Source organism: Lissotriton vulgaris, chromosome 1_1 (assembly GCF_964263255.1).
Source record: "Lissotriton vulgaris chromosome 1_1, aLisVul1.2, whole genome shotgun sequence".
Classification (NCBI taxonomy): domain Eukaryota; kingdom Metazoa; phylum Chordata; class Amphibia; order Caudata; family Salamandridae; genus Lissotriton; species Lissotriton vulgaris.
This window is the reverse complement of record NC_141685.1, coordinates 532475255-532497308: the sequence shown is the minus strand read 5'-3', so window position 1 is coordinate 532497308 and position 22054 is coordinate 532475255. Positions and strand designations below refer to the sequence as shown.

General features: G+C 44.7%; 1 protein-coding gene across 2 annotated transcripts in view; it reads right to left on the bottom strand.

The window, feature by feature from the left end:
- PRPF38B (pre-mRNA processing factor 38B) overlaps positions 1-22054 on the bottom strand; it is a 138192-nt gene that overhangs the window by 82470 nt on the left and 33668 nt on the right. The window contains exons 2-3 of one of the 2 annotated variants that reach the window (XM_086953897.1): positions 9289-9348; positions 8796-8864 (exon numbers count right to left, since the gene is read on the bottom strand). In XM_086953897.1, coding sequence (XP_086810023.1) covers positions 8796-8864; positions 9289-9348 — 129 coding nt within the window. The remainder of the gene's footprint in view (positions 1-8795; positions 8865-9288; positions 9349-22054) is intronic. The other variant, XM_086953896.1, reaches the window with a different exon arrangement.

Genomic DNA, 22054 nt, shown 5'->3' with positions numbered 1-22054 from the left:
CTAGTGATAAAAATAAATGTGCAGCTAAATATCAGGCTCTGATGTCAATTAAGTTCAAAATCACCACAGTTGCACACACACCATTGCAAGTCGTTGAATGAAGATTTTCAGTTTTGCTTTAGTAAGGGGGCTCGACAACCCTGTCTGAAGCAGGCGGCACAGCCACCATCCCTGCCACAATTAGCTTCCCCTTTTCCAATCAGGTCACATGCTGGGATGGGGTCAGCTGGTTTGCTGACCACAGTCCAGCCTGCGAAAAAGTAAGAAAAGTGGAGTCAAAAGGAGAAGCTGCTCCCTCGTTGGGCCAGTTGCATGTGTCCAATGGATCATCAGTGTCTCCTTGATGCATAAATCCCCAAACCTGCAAGCCCAGGTCCTCTCACCGAGCGTCCCTGGTCTGTTAAATGCAATTGCTCGCCCTCTCTAATGTTTTGAAATAGAGCGTTACCCGAAGGTACTGCAGCAGAGGAGGGTGGACTGAAGGACAGAAAAGCCCAATGGTTAAATGAACGTGCATTCCTGAGGGAGAGCGTGCATCCTTGTTTTTATGTGAATGAGCATTGGCAACTGTGTATTTATGTAAAAATTGAGACATTTATCTATATGCAAGTATGTGTACTAGTGTGATGGCAATTTGGGGTCATCCATAACAGCATGATTGCCAACCTGAACAAAAAGCTTGGATAATATATATGCTTGTTCTTGCTATTTTGGTGCCATTCATTATAGAATGGGGCCAATAAAGGCAAACGGGTCTTGCATACGTTCATGGGAATTATTGCAAATTTGGGGCATTCTTTCGCAAAACGTTGCCTATCCAACTTACGTTTTAGTGGCAATTCTTGCAACTGTGAGCCATTTGTGACAACATGGAGCTGATTCTGAGCCACCACAGGCAATTACATTGACATTTCTTAGCAAAGAGTTATCTACAGGTTGATTAAAGTGGTACCAGACCATATATATGTGTGGCAGCAGTACGGTGAGCCTCTTATACTTGATCTATCAGACTGGTCAAGATCTGCTCTTTGAACAAATAATTTGAAAGGACCCGACAAAACAGACTGAAAATTGAATCTCCAGAATTTACCTACCATTAGTGCAATTACATAGATTAGCACTAAATTTCATGCAGTGTTAACATGGAGTTGAATTAATATGGCCAGTTAGGTTAGTACCAAATTTAAATTAACACAGTAGAGACAATTAATTGGGGGAGGGGAAACATTTGAATTGACAGCAAATACCAAGTAAAAACCATAAGAAATTAGCACACAATTACTTTACTCTGCCCACATCTGGCATCATATTTGGCTGAATCCACCTCATCTTATTCAGATATGAGTACTAAGCGCTAACTTAACAGAACATTAATTGTGATTTACCTGCAAGCATCTTCAATTAATTTGTAGCTTCTACCTAAAAAAACCATAGCTCATTTATTGATGTAAACGGATTTGTGGTGGCCATTGCTGCACTGAATTTTGTGAAAAATGAGACAGCGGTACTTATCTTATTTTGAAAAAATGGAAAATGGTCTGTACTGCACTTAACGGACATTGTAAAAAATATATGTGCGCTGCCGCACGCAACCTTGAATATGTTCTGATGTTTTTGGCCATTCTTACTTTGAATATCAGTCTCCACCCAGGAATAATCTTTTATTCAATTTGGCAGGCACTGCTGGCGAGGATTTCAGTATACAAACTGACTGCAATAGCTTCTTGGAATTTGAAAGGAGTGACCACACTCCGCTCCAACGTTCTCGAACAGCAGCCAATACTTTGCGAAGGAGAACAGAAAAAGGTGCATTTAACCTACCCATTTGTGACAGTACTCCTACTGGCCTAGAATGTTTCATTAGGACTAGTGAGTGCATTGTGTCAAATAGACATATGGTGTTAAATCCGCCCGCTCCGTCGTCTGTCTCATGTTTTTTGTCAGCATACTTAGTCATACCTCTTCTTGTGTTTAGCCCTCCCCCACCACAGAGCTTGGACCACGTACTTGTAAACATCCACTGCGCCAGGTTGTATGACCATTTTAGGACCTACTCTTGACTCTTTTTCAGCAATCTACGCAGTGCTTGTGCTTTTACCAGCTCCATCTTCTCCCACCGCACTCATCCCAGCCCACAGATTGGGCCCTCCATCACTGCTCCTCATATTGATGCTGCCTTTCGTTTCCCCACTTCTCCCTTCTGTCTCTGCTTGCTCCCTCGCACCTCCCGATGCTTTCACTGTCCACAAATCACTGCCACCCCGTCACTGCTTTCAACCCCCATTGTAGTCGGTTTTGTTCTAGTGAGTGGTGATGTTCTGAGTTTCAATGTCCTATTAAGTGTATAGCTGATTTGCCGATTGAAGCATGTGTGCACGGCTGCTATTACTTGGAACACGTGCAGTCTATATTTGCTTTCCGCGTGTGGCTACTGAGTGTGTGTGTGCGCCTCTTTAAAACACAAGTGGTCATTCAGCAATGCTGTTTACAGTCGTTATCACAGGGCATGGCAGAGCTTCTGAAGTACCTGCTTCTTCAGCTGTAATTGCATAGCCACTGTCCTCCTGTGCCAAACGATTGAACTGTTTGCGTTTCACCTTCTTGTTTTTCATGTCATAGGGTGAGGCTCTATTTGAATTTTTCCCAGTAGAACACTTTCTTGCTTTTTCCACATTCACCCATGAAGTGTTTCTGTGCACCATTGTCACGTAACTTGAATTGTCTTCAAGGAGCCAGGCAGAGTCTTGATGTCATCAAGGTCTACCAGCCAATGCGTCTATGGTAAAAGTAGTCCTTTTAACATGGTTTCCGATGACACGTATATCCTAATTTTTTTGTGCAGTGTTATATAGCGCCAACACCACCAGAAGGTAGTGAAGGGCTTTAAATTATCACCAGTTCCTTTACAGAAGGACACATTTTTGTAGGTATGGGAAGATTAAGTGATTAGCCCAGAATCAAGGATGTTAAGCAGACACCTAAACTCGATCTTGGTTTCCCAGCGCCAGCAGCTGAAGCCCTTACACCACATCCTCTCCCAAAAGGATGCCACATCTTCTCCCTAGCCTCGGCACAGTTCGTGATTATGGCAAAATCACTTAATCTCCCCATCCACCTCCTGCCCGTCGCTGCTTGCCGAGGCTGAACTCTAGTTGCACAGATCCCCTTCTCCAAACTCTGCCTCTCTCATTTGTTTTCTGTGCAATTTTATGTAGCATTAACACCACCCAAAGGAATTGGAGCACTTTACATAAGCGCCTGCTACTTACCAAGAGGACGCCATATCGTCTTCCTATTATCAGCCCCAGAAATCTGTTTTTAGGTCTCAGCTAGACCGCGAATGAGCGGTTTCCAAAAGACGAGCTGTGTTCCATCTGTGGGCTTACAGGCCGTCCATCTCCTACCATTTGTAAACTTTAGCATTACTCATTTTCTTTGATGCCATTCGTTATGGCATGCGGAGTCATGCCCTCTTGTTTTTTGTCCCCCCTTATCGCATAGACCAATTACTTGTCTCCTTGCACTGCTCCTGGGTTTTCTCGGTTATCAGGTATTCCATAGGAGGAGTACTTGTGTTTTCAAGCCGTCTCCTTTGTACACAACACTAAAAGGCATGTGCATGCACATAAACAAATGCATGTCAAACAGTTGTTAAACACAAACAGCCCCCCCCCCACCACGATCAGATGGCTTTTAAGCATTTCCTCTGTCCAACTACAGCGTGAACATGAGTCAATGATCTTGGTGTGCTCATGGGAATGGCCGCCATGTTGGAATGGTAACTCCAAGTTTGTAATAAGCAATGATTGGTCCATATGAAGGAGCGAAAAGTGTTTGTATACTACCTATAATGAAATGTGAATATTGTAGTATATATGTTGCCATATTTCATGTTTTTAAAACAAAACTTAGTGAATAAATAATATGACAAATTGTATCTCCTGCATTTTGTTGAGCTAAGATCACTGTTTGGTGACTAAATTGCATTAACCCAAGTTTTGAAAAACAAATCCTATGATGCGACCAGAGCAGGACAGGCCATATTGTTTTTTTGAGTTGGCTCAATATCCTGTAATTCTGCACTTTCAGCAACTTTCAGCCATGCAGCACAGCAGACATGCTGCTAGACAACATGGCTAAGACATTCACATTGACATGGCCAATAGCTTGGAGATTGCAGAGACCTATTGGTGTTGCCAATGTTTTCAATGATGAAAACTCAATATCTTGTGCAACTACTACATAAATCACCACTAAACAGACCCTCCAGAACTTCGTGATTCACGACAAAAATCGCGAAATTGGCCGACTATCGCGATATTTACAATTATCGCTGCTATATTTGCCAAAAAGTGTCTGCAAAACAAACAATGCCCGTTAATTGGCTGTCGGCACATGTTACTATGTGCCGCCGTCCAATACCTGCTTCTCCAGCTTGTTGAGGTTTGCTAATAAACTTTTTCGCAACTCCCCCTTCGGCAAAGCCCACCGCTTCAATGCTATCACGTCCTCTTTGCACTAAAGTTCCAGCGCCTGTATCCAACCCTGATCCTCTGCAGGCGGGCCTGTATGTCCATATTTGCGCGCCCATGCCAGGCTTCATTGATCAAATACCAGAAACATTGGGAAAGACCTCTGCATGGCTGGCTTTGACACGCACGCAGAAGGCACGAGTGCCCGAGCCAGCTGGGTCCATCCCTGGGGCCACATGTCTCTTCTGCCATTGAACAGGCCTTCTCCAGCCTCCCAGGTGCTCTGTGGAAGCGCAGGGTCATTAATCACCGGCTAAAGGCCCGGCGCTTTGCGGAGCTTCCATCCCTCATTCATAGGCAGGGTCTGCAGAATGAGGTGACGGAGTAGACTGTAAAAGTTCAGCATCCGCAGTGAGGTCAAATCCATCATTTCACCTGCTTGGAAGGGGGGGGGGGGTGCATTCTTACAGGTGGTCCCAGAGGTATGCAAGACACCTAGTCCCCCCGAATGAACAACGTTTTTGTTGGATTAAGTTTCAAGCTGTGACTCCGGGCACTAAATCTGAAATCTCTCACTTTTAAAGGTAATAACGTGGGAGCACTAAAACATGTACTTGCCCGTTTTATCTGCTGTAAGAGTTGGGGCGCGGCAGGGTCTCTCCTCCGCTGTTAAAATAGGTTATGTTTTTAACACGTAAAACAAACTTCCTAGCTCATCATGTCACCGAGTTTACTTTCATGGATTGTGAAACCAGTCGGCCCAGAGGTAGGTGAGAGAAGCAAAAACATCTTCATCCTCTATGTCCTGGACCAAAATACAATATTTTTAAAACATTTCAAGAACATACTTGTTTCCCCTCAACCTAGGACGATACACCTGCTACCGACTATAGTGGTCAGTTATACTACAGAAATATAATACCTTCAGTTATATGTTTCTCCAGATTTACCAGTGCTGGGTCAGTTATTCATTTTTTTACATCTCACCTACGCAGCGCGCGTGCGCCACTTAGCAGGGCCTTTAGCCGCCGCTCTGGTCATTTTCAAGCATACACTCGTGCTTGTGGCGGCATCCACCGTGCAGGAGCGAGCAGCGGCGAGCCACAAGTACGAGTGCATTGCTTTAAAAGCGAAGACTGCGCGTGCACATATGCACCACTCCTGGGCTTATTTTCTAAAGGTTTGCTCCTCATTGGCTGCAATAAGTCGCTGTAGTGCCCGTAGCTGTGGTTCTCTCGCTCTCCTCCACTCTCTCTGATCCACACACTCCTTCTCCTTTCGCTCTCTAGTCTGTCTGCCTGGCTTCCTGTCTATGTGTCTAATCCCCTCTGTCGTTTTCTCTCTGTTCCCCTCCATCGGCCTCCTTCCTTCTCACTATATTATCTTCCATATTGTACATTCTCTCTATCGGCTTCGGTCAGTTCCCATCCCTCTCCACCTTCTCTCAACAAGTCTTTCTGTTGTCTTGCCCCCACTCTTTCTATCCCCCTCTTTCCCAAAGTATCTTTCCTCAGTTCCTTTCATTCTCTCTTTCAGTATCATTTTATATCACTCTCTCCCTATCTCTTTCACTCAGATGTTTCTCCCTCAATCTCCACTTTTACCGGTGTATGTTGATCTAGCTCACTCCTCTTCTCCATGTGCAGTCTCATTCCCCCCTCTTTCAAACTTTTCCTATCTTGCCTCGTCTTCTTTGCAAGTTCTTGCTCCACGTTTTCCTGCCTCAATACTTCTGTTTCTCCTCACCTTTCTCCCAATCACACTTCTTCGACACTTCCTAACTTCCCGGTCCCATCCATGTACTTTCTCCTTTTCTCACCTACTTTCCCTTCTGCATGGTTCCCGCTCCTTTCTCATTCCCCATTCTCTCCCCCACCCTGCTTTCCGCTTTGGCTGACAAGTTCTGGAACGAGTGAGAAATAGAAATTGCAAGCGTGAAAACAAGTGACACTTTGCGGCTTGTTCCTGTGGTGGGAGATCCATGAATAGAAAACACCTTATAAAATCCTAAAACGAGTGAGACATACCCCGAAAGAGCATGCCTTTTCACTATACCACTATAAATATATATATGCCTCAAGCATCCTGCTTTGCTCTGACTGAAAAACAACAAGGTTACAGGGGAATGTTCTCAGTTTTACGGCCCTTGGCTGATAAATAGCAAGCCTTGGAAGTTCATAAAATGGAGCTGGCACTGTCACTCTGCCCCATCCTGGCTCCTTGTTCGAAATGCTGGCGCTGAGCTTAGGCTCGCTCTCCCCCTTACTGGGTGCACCCTCAGTCACCAGGGTCCCCGCCTACTCGTGTTCCTAGGGAGCTTGAGATGATGCGAGGCTACTTCACCCCCGACCCTCACTCATTTGTGATGGCACTCCTTGGATCGGGAGATCAGTGTCCGATGTGTTGTCTCGTGACGTGCTATCTTTCTTTTAAAGTATTCGTGAAGTGAGACTTCGTTCATCCCCCCGCAAATGAATGACTTGGTATCTCCAGTGCTTGAAGTGGAAAAATAGTAGTGCAGGTACTTTATAACCGGGTACCTGCTTGTTTCCGAGAAGTGCCGGCACTCTCCAATTAAAAATATCAATTCACTCCTAAGAGCTGGTACTTTCCCTCTCGAAATAAAATAGTGCCAGATTCAATGACAGCTTATTAACCATTTTAATACTTAACTTCTCTATAACATAGCTTACAAACATTGGCAAAGCTAATAGATCTACCTATACAGTTATAAGGTCCCAAAGGTGAGACCCATTGGCTATGCCAATGCTGGTCTTTCAAGAGAACCCGGATAGGTAAACATTACGCTTTGCCAAATCCTCTTTCTGTGTTCCACTGGCACCACACTCACTGAGCCAATCACAGCATCCCACATCAGGACACAGTTCTTTTTTTCGGTGCTGTTGGGGTTACCAACCGTACAGACCCATTGCATGTAAAGTGTGCGACTTTCCTGAATCTTTCATAACAAATGTAATTTTCCTTTTGATATTAGCAACCACACGTCATATCTGCTAACAACGCAACCATGCTTCGTTGTAACTAACTTCTCTAGACTGGTCATCAGACTACAAGCTCAGTGATATATAATAAAATAAGGCAGAGTATTATTATGCCAGCTGCAAAACATGGGAATCAGGCTACAAAGGCACTGGGCTAGAGTCCTTCCATTTCTGGTACTTTGCTGCAGTTTCAAGATATTCTTGGGGTAATTTCTGATATTTATCTGTTTCCCTAGACTTCATTGCTTGATTTTGTTCAGGAGAAAGTGTCACTCAGTTACTGAAAGTCACTCATATATACAGTGATTTTATGAAAATAGCACACAATAAGCAATCTGAAACTGCTGGGGATATTTTAAGGCACTTTTTAGACCATTGGGTTTCAGAAAAGAGAATTTTTTTTAATGAATTTTCTGGTCTTTGTCCACCCACAAAGGGTCACTTAAATTGCCATACTTAAATCGATGCATTACTTTCTAGCAAAGTTTTTCAATGTTAAAAAGGGTGATAGAAATTACTGTTTTTTAAAATGGACTGGTCCAGGATGCAGCGGTGCCTACATGGGTGCTAGAACATCCCAGGGAGAAATAGGGCCCCCTCTCACGAGGTGCAGATTGGAGCTGTGCTTCAGTAGAGCCGCAGACACTTTTACCATGCCAGTTTCACAGTGGAATACCCTGTAAAATCAGTTAACATTGATTTGAGGCTGAAAAGGAATGATTACGAGTAAAATAAGGTGCCGCAATAATGCGGCTAAATTTCCACTTTTGTGCTGCTAAATTTCCATTTTTATGCGTCTAAAATTGCAAATCTATGCTGCAATAGCCTGGGGGTCTGACTAAATGCCTTTCCCCATAAAGAGCTCAAGATCACTCGAACAGATGTTTTAATGTTAAGGGATTTTAATTTTTAGGCACTTTAAGAGAAGCAATTTCATCAGATATAGAACTGTAAAGCAGTTTTTCAGTTCCAGCTCTTGGGAATCTACAAATATCATGCCAACAAAAATAATCTGTCATTTACTTTACTGTTGTAGGAATGCTTTACAGTCCACTCCTTTTTTTCCACCACAGTTGATACAGTGAGTAACATAATAGTGGAATAATACCACTCTTAATATAGAGGGCTTTGAAAATGTGATTTTAAGAGACAAACCAAAACCAGCTGTAGTCATCACCACAATGACAACAGAGCAATCTATTTTCAGTGCTTTCAGATATCACATAGCAATGTAAAATGGCTGACTTTAATACCAAGCTACCATTTTTAAAAATGAGCTACAAAGCACAGAAAGCTGCTGAATGCACGTACTTCTACTTACCCCTCCGCACATCCCTGTCTGGCCTGCAGTTTTCCTGCTCCCCTTTTCCCAGGGTTCTACATGTATAACCTTGAAAGAGAAAGTAAACAAGATGTGAGTGACCATCCTCTGGCAACAAACACACAATATACAAACAAGCATTAATGGATGAAAACCCCTTAAAGTATGGTATACACATTTTTAGTATAATTAAAATGACATGGCTGGCCAGACTAAAAATTACTCCAGAAATGAGGACCAGTTCGTTATGGAAAAAAAGGACTTGTACTAAATTGTATATCAACTTAGTTAATATGCCCTTAGCTTTAAGCTGGTCTTCAAATAGGGTCTAGTGTCTGTATAAATTATGTAGTTTTTTATTAACTATTAGGTACTCAATAATCAAATTTCTCTGAAGATTTGTGTTCCTTTATTCCCTAGTAAACTTAGCGTCTCGCCCACAACCAAGCTATAAGAAGGAAAGCTACATCAGAACTAATGCAAGGTCACTTGCCAGCAGATGCCGAAGAATGCAGCTACGTAGTCTTGAAAGTTGAACACCAAGTTGGACTGGCTGAGAAAAGGAGTGCATTAACAGATTAAAAAGGCAGTGTTTGAAGAATCACAACACGTCAGTCATGCTGCACTGGAAGGATAGTAGATAATCAAGCTGGACAGGCAAAGGTTTAGCAATTGGTGGCAGAGTTTTTTCGATAAGTACCCATGGCTTGGCGAAACTGAGCGGAGTCCAGTTTTGCGCACCTCTTATTAAATTATTGTACGATCTGGAGGAATGTGAAAGAAAATAGTGATCTTCTTAAATACCACAATTATAAACACCAATTGAAGCTCCGATGTTTGTTTGAGTCAACACACAAGAGTCGTCTCTCCTTGTATGCTCTTCTTACAGGCTTAAACGTACTATTGGGGTTCCTATATTCTAGCACCGATCTGAATAAGGTCCTTGAGTATTTCGGTTATCAGAGGGAGACTAATTATGGATGCCAGAGGCCTGCAACGCCGCTCTGCCTGTAATCTTTATGGAGACCCTGCTGGGGTGGGACTTAGTCCCCCAGCACCCACCCTGCTAGCTAAAGGAGAGGTCCGACAGCTGATGTTACTAAAGTGTTCTGAGAGACCCACAGCACAGAAGGCTAATTATGGCCACCCAGAGCTGGGATATGGTATTATAGACACCCCCCCCGTTTTGTTTGTACTGTTCTATGGATAAGTCTGTGAGAATATTCTGTGGCCTACTATATTTACTCTGCTGGCATTAAGACGGGAAACCTGACATTATGGGCAAAAGCAAAGCAACAAGTAATAAGGACCACTGGGTGACTTCTTCCTGCACTATCGTCCCTAAGCTCAGTGAGGAATCTTCAGTTTCTCCGTCACCCATACCCCCACCAGCAGACATGTGTAAGAGAAAGTCCCGGAGAGATGCAGATAATTTAACATCACCAACACAGTCAGTCGCGGTAGATCAAAGTTTTACAGGGATCACAGAGGATTCTGTCTGGATCTCTGTTATACAAAAACTTACAGTTTCACTCGGAGTTTGTGAGCCCTCTGAGGGAGAAGCTGGGCAAATTTGTGTCAGCAGTGGGGCAAATGAATTTGTGTCAGCAACAGCAGAAGCCTGTTGCGAACAAGCCCAAGAACATACTTGCAACGGTATCCACCTATGCCAGAACAAGGTGTGCCATTGGCTGGTCAACCACTCTAACTTCCAACATTCAGGAATATAAGAATATTTTGCTGGCCCGTTGCCTGGCATGGATTGGCCCCTCCACTAAATCTATTCAAGGGGACTGTATCATGGTCAACTTAAGTTACCCAGAGATTACAAGAAAAATGTTGTCCCAACATTATCGCCCTATGTTGGTAATAGCAATGTTAGGTTTCTCCCCTATGGCTTTTTCTATAGGCCCCCCTCATCTTGAACACATAGCCTTGCCTCGGGTCCCATCAGGTCATGATACATTTGGCAAATCTAATATTTGTAACAACTAGTTTTCACTGCTAATGGACCTTGATGGTCAAGACAGTTTATTACTCCACATGATATGAATTTATGTGATGAATATAGTAAACAGATATGTTGGCTGAGGCTTCACAGTATTAAACTCTGCCTTTGTGCTCCTTCAATCAAGGTTCACATGGCTATTTGTACCCACCTACCTTCATCAGGGGTGGGGAATTTAATAAAATATCTACTTGTCCATAGGACAAGTTGCTTCATAAATCTACTTGTCCTGTAACAAAATCCACTTGTCACTTTTGTGCCGCATAATGTGGCGACCAATTACAGCGGCAATCTTATTCTATAAACGGTTTGATATAGCCTCTCAAATTATGACAGGGCTCATACCATAGTAGAGTTTGAATACCAGTAATTCCCTTATGTTGCTACGTTCCTGTAGGTCTACATTCTGGGGCTGAAGGTAGTGGTAAGCTATAGTTCAAGGGTTGGAATGCCCATTTTAAGTATGTGCAAACCTACTAACTTGCATGTTTTAAGGGTTTTCACCAACTCTTTTCCCATACTGACAAAGGTTCGAAATTTACTCCTGACAGTGGCAGACGTAAAGCTTTTATTTAGGTTGGGGGGAAAAGTGTTTGGAGGAAAATAACTTGAAACATGAGCAAATCTACACATGCGCTCATGATAAAATGCAGTTCACACAATTTTTAGGAGTACTATTTCTTGGCCTACTTCTTTAATTTATTGTGAATGCCTGGAAACTGTAAATATGCACTCAATACAAGGATATATACCATGGATGCACTTTTGAGACTTTATTAATTAGGCCATGGGTTAACCATGACCTTTTGTGTTTTACAAAATTCCGTCTCTCTCTCGGTCTATCAGCTGGCTTCTCTGTGAGTGAACGTATTCTGCTCTTTTACAGGGAGCATATTGGCATACACAGTAGCTTTGTTCAGTGCCTGGAACTGCTGTGGCAATGTGTGCTTTTGAGACCAAAAACTATTTTTGCTTTTGCCAATGCTTGTTAGAATGGGGAGGGCCCAGCAGGTCCCACACCGATAAGGTTTTACAAAAACCATGCCTAAACAAGTCACGCATTGACAAAACCAAAAGGCTGACCAATTTCAGACCTGGCTTTGCCAATGCTAGTTTACTTTTGTTTCCCAAAATCTTATTTAAACTGGTTACACAGCTTTTCCAATATGAATATTTTTGGGAAATACAAGCATACATCAACATGTTACTAAATGATGCTGTAAAGAAATGGTACATAACATTTTACAGTAGTTTAGCACAAATATTTTTTCCTACTTGCATATTTTTGAGAACTTATTTTGAAAGAAAACAAGTTACTTACCTGTAACTTTGGTTCCCCAGTATTGGTAACTTTCCTAGATTCCTATGCTTTTTATCATTCCCCGTCGTCGGAATGGGAGTCTCGGTAATAAAAAATACCATAGTAGTAGGTACAAAAGAGATAGGAAAGGCCTAGGCCTCATTCCCTTTTGTAGCATATCAGCCTCTTTTTGTAAAAGAGACCAAACTCTAGGCATCAGCCAATCAGAAGAGCCTCACCCCATGAACCTTCCTGAAGGAACCTCAGAGCCTCAGATTTTCGTAGCCGTTGTGTGCTAGACACCATACTTGCTGAAGGCTGAGCTTTCCCCGGGGAGGTGGGTGGGCGCATGGGAATCTATGAAAGTTACCAATACTGGGGAACCAAAGTTACAGGTAAGTAACTTGTTTTCTTGCCCCAGTATTGGAACTTTCATAGATTCCCATGCTTTGTATCAGAATAGCAAGCAGTAAACACCATAAACACATTTTGCAAATAATAGTCAAGCAGAAATGGGGATGAGGCTGCAAAGGCCGCACAGAGGGTCAAGTTCCTACTATTTTTATAATATGGGTGCAAATGGTCTGGGATACAACCCCCTAGATCCCAACATAAAACAAACCGGCATTTGTTTTATACATCAAAATTCACAAGTTGACCTCGCACACCAAAAACAATATGATAAACACAATATTAGTGCTTAGTAGACATTTGTCTTGTGACAAAGATGGAATCCAATAGTTCTCCCAAGAAAATTCCAAGTCAATTTCTTCTTTTTATTCTTTCTTTTATTATTCAAAATTTGCAGATAAAAACAATAGCCAACGCGTTTCGTCCGAAACCGGACTTCTTCAGGGCTTAACACAGTGTATCTTTATACAACGCGTCCCATCCGTCTTCATAGTTGTATATCCAATGGGGTTTTTAATTGTATAGTTGGCGGGTCATGCAAATCTTATACCATCCGTTCGTTATATTTCAGTCAGAAAAGAGAAGAATAGAGTATATGCCATGTATCCGGCGTCGCCGTCTCGTACGTGTGCGGTCGTCTGGTCTGTTAGTAAGTACATGGCACGCGTGAACTGTAAAAACGGCTCTTGGATAGTAAGGGCCTGCAACTCCCCCACTCGCCTAGCCGAGGTCAGGGCTAAGAGTAGAGCCAATTTCCATGACAAGTATTTCAAGTCTGAGCGGTGCATCGGCTCAAATGGTTCCTTCATCAGTTGAGCTAGGACCAAGTTTAAATGCCAAGTTGGAGGAGGGGGTCTCACTGGTGGGTAGACCCTGAACAGGCCTTTGAGGAATTGCTTGACAATCCTTGAGGACCACAATGAAGGACCAGAGCCAGATCTCCTGAATCTTGAAATTGCTGCCAAATGGACCTTGATCGTGGAATGGGTCAGAGTAGACTTTGCTACCGAGAGTAGATAAGGCAGGATTTGATGAGGTTTCGAAGTAAAAGGATCAACCTTTTCCTTTTTACACCAAATACAAAACCTTCTCCATTTTAATTTGTATGTCTTGTTCGTTGAAGGTGCTCTTGCCTGGGAAAGGATGTCCTTGATCTCCTTGGAAAGAGGGACATTCATGAATTCTCGCTGGTCAGGAGCCATGAAGTCAGGTGCAATGATCTTGGGTCTGGATGCCAAACCTGCCCTCCGGACATTGTCAGAAGATCCGGAACCTCCTCCAGCAGTAATGGAGGAACTAGCGACAGCAGATGTAGTTCTGTATACCAAAATTGTCGCGGCCATGCTGGAGCTATTAGGATTAGTTTGCATGGTTCTGTCTTTATCTTCCTGATGAGGCATGGAATCAGGGGAATTGGTGGAAACGCATAAAGAAACCTCCCCGTCCAGGCTATCGACAGGGCATTGCCCAATGAGCCTTGATGGTGGAACCTGCTGGCGTATGACCGGCATTTTTTGTTGGTCGGCGTTGCAAATAGGTCCACATCCGGTGTGCCCCATGTCCGAAATAGTAGATCCAGAACCTGCTGTTTCAGTTCCCACTCGTGACTGACTGAGGATAACCTGCTCAGTTTGTCGGCGCCTTCGTTCAGCACTCCTGGTAAGTGCTCCGCCTTTAGTGAAATTCTCTGAAGAATTGACCATTCCCATATCTGTTGAGCTTCTCGCGACAGGAGGAGTGATCTCGTTCCTCCTTCTTTGTTCACATAATGCATAGCTGTGGTGTTGCCCGTCCGGATGAGCACTTGTGAACCCTGGAGTCGCGGAAGAAAGGCTTGAAGAGCTAGCCTGATCGCTCTCAGCTCCAACAGTTTGATATGCAGTTTTCGTTCGCGAGGAGACCAATGGACGCTGGCTTGCAGATCCTGCATCACTGCTCCCCATCCCTCCAATGACGCATCCATCGTTAGTATCTGAGGCGATGGTACGCTTGCGAAGGATACACCCTTGGCACAAATTGTCTTGATGTGACCACCAAATCACTGCTTCTTTCATCTCTCGAGTGACAACCACCTTGTCCTCGAACGAGCCGTGCATTTGTTTCCATTGGAGGTCCAGTTGTTCCTGCAAGGGACGCATCCGCAGTCTGCAGTGTGGAATTAAGGGAATACATGATGACATCACTCCTAGCAGCGACTTGTAGCTGCGTACAGAAAGACACCTTTTCCCCCGAAGGTTTCCTGCCAACCGTTGAAGTTTCGCAATCCTCTCTTGAGTGGAAACGCCCTCGAGAGCCTTGAATCTAATACTGCTCCTAGGAACTGTGCTCTTCTTGAGGGCATCAGCGTGGACTTTTCTCTGTTCAAAGTAAGCCCCAGATTATGGAACAGATTGGTGCAAGCCTGCACAGCGTCCTGCGCTAATTTTCTGGACGGGGCCTTCAGTAACCAATCGTCCAGATAAGGGAAGACCTGGAAGTGGTTCTTTCGCAGAAATACTGTCACCGGTGCCAGCACCTTCGTAAAAATCCTTGGGGCAGAGCGAAGACCGAACGGCAGAACTCTGAACTGAAAATGGCTCTTGGCTACTGTGAAGCGTAGGAACCCTCTGTGTGCTGGGTGAATCGGGACATGGAAGTACGCGTCCTCCAGATCGAGCGTGGCCATGAAATCCCCCGGGCTGACCATCTTCAATATGTCCTGTAGGGATACCATCCGGAAGGATAGGGAGACGAGATAGGCATTTAGCTCCCTGAGGTCCAGGATGGGGCGCCATTTTTCCAGCGTCTTTCTCACCAGGAAGAACCTGGAATAGAAACCTTGGCCCTGTTGTTTGGAGGGCACCGGCTCTATCGCTCCTTTGTGGAGCATTTGTTGTACCTCGAGCCTTAGGAGACGCAGATGTTTCGATGGAATGGCTGCCGGGGGCCTGGGTAGAGGGGCTTCCATAAATTCCAAAGTATGTCCTCGTTTTATGATGTTGAGCACCCAACGGTCCGATGTAATTTGGGACAAGTTCTGAAGGAATTTTGACACCCTGCCTCCAACTGATGATCTCTTGGAGGAGGGAACAGTAGGCAGAGCCAGGAGGCCGCTATTGGCGCTTGGACGTGTCCCGTCCACGGGCAGCCTGCTTGCCCTTGTTGTAAGGCCTCGAGTAACCCGAAGATTGGCCTTGTCTTTGCTGGTATGAATGGCGGTTTTGTTGGAATCCTGAGCCGTTTGAAGAATAGCGTTGCTGCTGGTGTTGGTATGAACCTCTATAACCACCTCCTCTGCCTCTCGCACCTCTGAAAGGAGTTTTGCAATACTGGATGGTTCCTAGCGACCTGGCTGTTTTTGTGTCTTTTTTGATCTCTTGAAGAGTAGCATCGATCAATTTCCCGAAGAGGGCCTCGCCATCGAAGGACAGATCAAGGACCTTGTTCTGAATTTCCGGTCTAAACCAAGTTGCCTTCAGCCACCCTTGGCGTCTTAACACTGCCGCTCCTGCCAATGCCCGAAAGGACGTTGTGGCAATGTCCATGGCACAGTCTATAATTTCCATAGAGACCGCCTCACCCTCTTGTAAAGTTTTCTTTGCTTCCGCCGCTGACTCCGGTGGAAGTTGTTCTAGATATGGAGCTATATCACACCATAATTGGCGATCATACCGTCCTAATATCGCCAAAGCATTGGCGGCACGAACTAGCAGGCTAGCTATCAATGAAAACCGCTTGCCCGTGTTATCAAGTCGTCGTCCATCCTTGCCAGGAGGGGCCGTTAAGGGAGCAGAGGGGTTCCGTGACTTCCTCTGTGCTGCCTGTGAGATGACAGAGTCAGGTTTTGGATGGCCCGTTAGCGCTGCAGGTCCATCATCTGGTGCCTTATACTTTTTATCCAGACGCGGTAGCACAGGGACCACCGTCGCTAGGTTTTTCATAGCTTTCAAACCTTCCTCCCACAAATGTTCCACAATTGGAATCGACCTTGTTTTGCGGTGAGTTTCTTTAAAATCATAAGAAATAGTTTGTGGTTTGAGCGGGCATTACCAGTTTAAATCTCCCAGCTGCACGTTCCATCAGCTGGTGAAAACTGCCGATGTCAGCAGGAGGTGAATCTCCCAAGTCTTGACGAGGCGAAGCTTGGTCTGGGATGACGTAGTCATTATATTCATCCCCATCATGATCCGATTCTTGGTTACCATCAGATGAAACATCATCATCATCATCATCCCCATCTGGATCATCGGCTGGCTCGGACGTAGCCTGAGGCACCGGCCGCTGAGGATGAGGTGGCGTCTGTATAGGAAGCACCGGAGGGACTACAGATGATTAGTTCCTCACTGGTGTCGAAAGAGCAGACCTACGTGGTGTTGGTCTTTCTGCTCTTGACTTATAGTCCTGCAGCATCTTGTGGAGGTCATGCAGGAATGTTGTAGGAACCGAAACCATGTCTTGTGGCTCATAGCTTCTAGAGTGGGCCATTTGATGATATTCTCCTTCCCCTTGGTCATATGCCCCTTCTGAATCTGTGTCTTGACTCTTGATTAGGAGCTGAGACGGGCTATTGGCATATTTAAACGTATCCTGTCCGTCTCCCTCAGAGTCTTCCTGGTCCAACAACATAGTTGGCGGTAAAGAGGTCACCCTTCTCGGGGATGTCATCTCAGGAGTGATTCTCGTCAAAGAAACCGTCACTCGTCTCTCCGTAGCCAGTATCGTCGATGGTTCTGTCGACGCTGGAGATATCCTCGTCGACGATATTGGAATTACAGATGTCATCGTCGACGAGCCCGCCGACGTTGTAGATATTGTCGTCGATGCACTCGACGACATCACCGTCGTCGATACCGCCGTCGTCACTGCCGTCGTCACTGCCTTAGTCGTCGTCACTGCCGTCGACGACGCGGTTTCCTCGTCGACGATGTTGAAGAAGCCGTAGATGACGTCTTAGTCGACTGTGTCGTCCGCACACCCTCCGTCGACGACACCTTCGCCGACGAAGCTTTCGTCGACGACCCTCCCGCCGACAAGCCCGACGACGGGACCAATTGGATTTTGGGCTTCATTTTCTTCGTCGACGGAGCCACCGTCGACGATGTCTTCGTCGTAGAGGACTCCTCTCTGAAGAATGTGAGGAGGGTTTTTTGAAGGCTGGGTCTGTCTTCTCACCCTTAGGAGACGAAACCATTTATGCCTTATCCTTCCCACTGCGGTGGGGGGGGGGGGTCCTGAACCCCGGCCATCAGACTCTCTGGGGGTCTTTTTTGAAGCCTTTGAGGGGCGCCCAACAGAGGAAGATGGGGAATCTCTACCCCTTTTCACTGACCTTTTTGAGGAAGCAAATGAAGACGATTCCTCCTCATCACTGGAAACTCCATGTTTCCTCTCCTTCTGCCTCTGTAGCCATGTAAGCAGTCTTCCAGCACGATCTCTCAAGGTCTTGGTGGAGAGAGTGTGGCAAATCTTGCAGTCCTCTGCCTTGTGATCCGGGTAAAGGCAGTAAATGCAATCCTTGTGTTTGTCCTCCACAAACAGCCTTTTCTTTCCACAGGTGGAACAGGGCTTGAAAAGAGCTTTCTTTTTCTCAACTTCAGACATCCTGAAGAAAAAGGAGAGATCTATGAAGTAAACTGAAGAAATCCCTGAAGAAAAAACTGTAGAAATCTACTAGAAAGAGTTGAAAAAAGAGCAGAGCTCAATGGAGACTCCCTAGCACAACGTGCAGTAGAAAATCTGAGGCTCTGAGGTTCCTTCAGGAAGGTTCGAGGGGTGAGGCTCTTCTGATTGGCTGATGCCTAGGGTTTGATCTCTTTTACAAAAAGAGGCGGATATGCTACAAAAGGGAATGAGGCCTAGGCCTTTCCTATCTCTTTTGTACCTACTACTATGGTATTTTTTATAACCGAAACTCCCATTCCGACGACGGGGAATGATACAAAGCATGGGAATCTATGAAAGTTCCAATACTGGGGCAAGCAATGAATCACCAACTCTTGCTTTCAAACTTCTGCAAATATTTGCATATAATCAGAGGGCATTCTGGGAGCACTGTATATAGCCTCATATTACTAAACTTTGAAAACGTGTGTACACATTTATACTGGAATCAGAGTCTGTAGTGCAGGTCGAGCTTACAACACCTACTTTTAGTGATCACCCCAATAATAAAGGCTTTGCATTAATGAACCATAAATACAAGTTTGAACTGCGTTGACACATGGACACAAATATTAGTTTAGCTGCAGACACTGCCCTTCCCGGACCCATAATGTGGTACTGCAAACTGGCAGCTAAAGGGTTTGTGCTGCAAGGCGTTGAACCTACTTGTCCCAAGGACAAAATGCACATGAAAACTTGTTGCCCTCAACCCCAAACAATATGTTCGGGCGTTGGGCTATAGGAATTTCACAGCCCTGCTTCAAACAGTGTCACTTTGCCTGTTGAAGGAGGTAGCCTGGGGGGGATGCTAGACACAGGGGACAGAATGTCGTGGGACAAGTGACAGTAATTATTTTACATTAGGAAGTTAGAATGTGGCTGGGCTCAATTCTGAGTGGCTGTCTTTCATTGTTAAATATGATTTTGCAGAAGACTTGGGCAGTATTACACATATTGTGTAAAGAATGTTTGTGTTATTCTTGTCCTGCTATGGCCTCACCCCATGGGAGAGGCATTGGGGAGGGGTGCTCGCTATCAGGGTTAAACATAACCTTAGAACTAAAAGTTTTTGATCTAAATACAGCCGGCGCAGCATATCAGGCTCTGCTCATTTATGATTGTTTCAGCTCATTAAGCTTACGTTTGGTACATTTTTACAACAACGTTTTTTTCAATTTTCACAGTCATTTGTTTGACGAGTTTAAATTATGGGTTTGAAACCTCTGTCGGAGGGCAAAACCTCTCAGCCATGAGTCTTAATATGTGGGGATTTCAATGTGAAGATGGGTAGCGGGCTCACATAGCTTGGTTCTCTGAGCTCTGTTTCAGGTTGAATGGGTGTCGTTATCCCGCAGTCTTTTTTGTCCGCAGGGAATCACAACGCGGTTGTTACAATGACTGCGTTGTGATTCTGCATACCATTCCTCCGCAAGTCGTAACAACGACTTGCAGACGGGGGGGGTTGGATGTTGGAATAGTATAATTTACCATTCCAACTCCAGTCTGTGTGGACAGTAGGGAAGGTAAGGTGTTGGATTTAAAATCCAACACCATCCACATGCAATCCGAACTAGTGAAGTTGGGAAGGCAACTGGTTCAGATGGGATCCACTAGTACTTCCTAAATTTGGAAGTATGGCGGATGCTTACTCACAAATGTATTTAATAACTCTTTGTGTAGTAAAATTTCTGAGTCTTGGTCACGGTCTACAATCAAGCAGATCTTCAAGAACGGCGAGAGAGGTTGTCTAAATGTTATAGACCTATCTACCTAGTTGACACCCCTATGAAGGGTTTCTTCAATTGACTACAGTCAGGGCCACCCACAATAATATTCTAGACCCTTGCCAGGATGATTTCGTCCAGGGCTAGTTACAGTAGAGCAGTGCTTGAATTTACGCCCGATAGTGAGCAGATACGCTATCACTAATCGCTGCCCACTGTACCTGGCTTGTATCAGCTTGTCAATTGATTTAGATTGTGTAAATAGGGGTAAATTGTGGTTGTTAATCAAATTAGGGGTAGAAGTCCCTTTAGTAAAGTTTTTACAGTCTCCATGAGCAACTAGGTGCTGGGGTACGATATGGACAGTCAATGGAAATCTAGGATGCCTTTTCACTAGCTAGTGGGGTACACCATGGGTGCATGCTTGAACCCCTCCTTTTTATCCTATATATGAACTATTTGAACACTCATCTATGGGGTTCTACAGAGGAAGTGCCAAAAATTGCCACCTCTGCTGTGATGGCAATATTATACGTTTTTGCAGTTATAAAAACATAAACACTAACTTTGGGAAAACCCATATAATGACGCGTGGGCCCAAAGAAAAAGCCTGACCGCCATAAAACTGGATGAGCAACACCGTAGCACAGTATGGAACTTTTGCTATTTGGGTATGTTGTTTGACTTCAACCACACGTAAATACTGCTCGCCTGAGACTTAGAAAATTGCCAGGTTCCCCTTATAATTCAGCCAAGAAGGATGGTAGGTCCACTATCAGCCCCTACCTTAAAGTTTATAAAATGCAATGTGCCCCAACAGAAACATGCAGAGCAGGGAAATGGGGACACTATAATGCAAACAGAACCTGTAAGCAGTTAATGAATCTGCCGCCTTCTGGTGCGAATGTTAATTTTGCACTCTAAATTGAATTTACAATATATTTTAGATACCATTAAATTGGCACCTCTCCTGCTCTGTGTGAGTGTGTGGAGTAACAATAATGCAAGCTTTAGCAGAGCAGTAATAGTGGATTGCCTTAGCCAGGATAAGGGGCTCTCAATTCCTTGGTTTAACTAGGTCAGTAAATCTTTTGCTGACATTGGTCACATTGGACTGTTTAGTACCCCTGGTTCAATTACTAAGCAGATTAGGGGGTGTTCAAGTCTAGGTATGCCGAGAATACAAGAAGCTACTAATAAACATACCATCTGTAATTTCTACTTCACTCTTACGGCAGTAGACACTTCACTATATCTCACACTGGTGCTCACATGTTGGGAGAGGTCCCTTCTTTTTAAGTCTCGCCTACGCAGCGCACATGCGCTTCTTAGGAGGGGACCTCTTGGAATCTGTTCGCTTTTTTGGCCAAAAACATGCACGCTTTGCATTGCTTTCAATGGCAACGCGTACACGTTTGGCGATTTCCTTGCGGGAGCGAGCTTTGGCGACATTGGTTTGTAATTAACTTGCAAAGAGATGGTGCCCCTGCTTGCTCCCACAAGGGAAACGCTTTGTGGGTCTGTTTTTTTTTGGACTCCTGTGCCAGCGAACTGACGCGTAAAGACAGATGCGCACACACGTTGTGCCGGTCCCTGCAGTGTGATCAAGTAAAGTGTACTTCAGATGTTTATTCTCGTCCACAAGCACTTCCTACAGATTGTTTAAATTAACACCCAGGTAGTGGAACTGCCAGAAAAAACATATGGCCGGCTGGCTCCATGGCATTATATCTTAGTGAGTTGTACACGGATAGATAGTGTTTTCATAATATTGGAAGGCGCAGGTATGTGCATTTCACCCACTGCCCAAATGTACTACAAGACTACGCTTGCTGAGTATGCGTGCTATACTACAGACACAGAATACAGCATCTGCAGCGATGACGAACCAATTAGATTATCTACAAACGTTCAAAGTTGTTATGGAGTCATTTTAGAGCACCTAGGATTTCCAGTGTTGATACATATGCAGAGGGTGACTTGTTGAACGTGAGAGCGAGCTCAGCTCGTCATGGATTTCAGGGGGAGTGGTCTTTGCTCCTTTCCATCTCAAAGTTGTGCGCTCCTAGAAGCGAAGTGCTTAATTCGGTATTGCATTACAGATTCCCCAGGGTTACCTAGAACGGCGGGCGACGGCTGCAGACTTCCAGATAAGTTTGTTAAGTTATACAGCGTC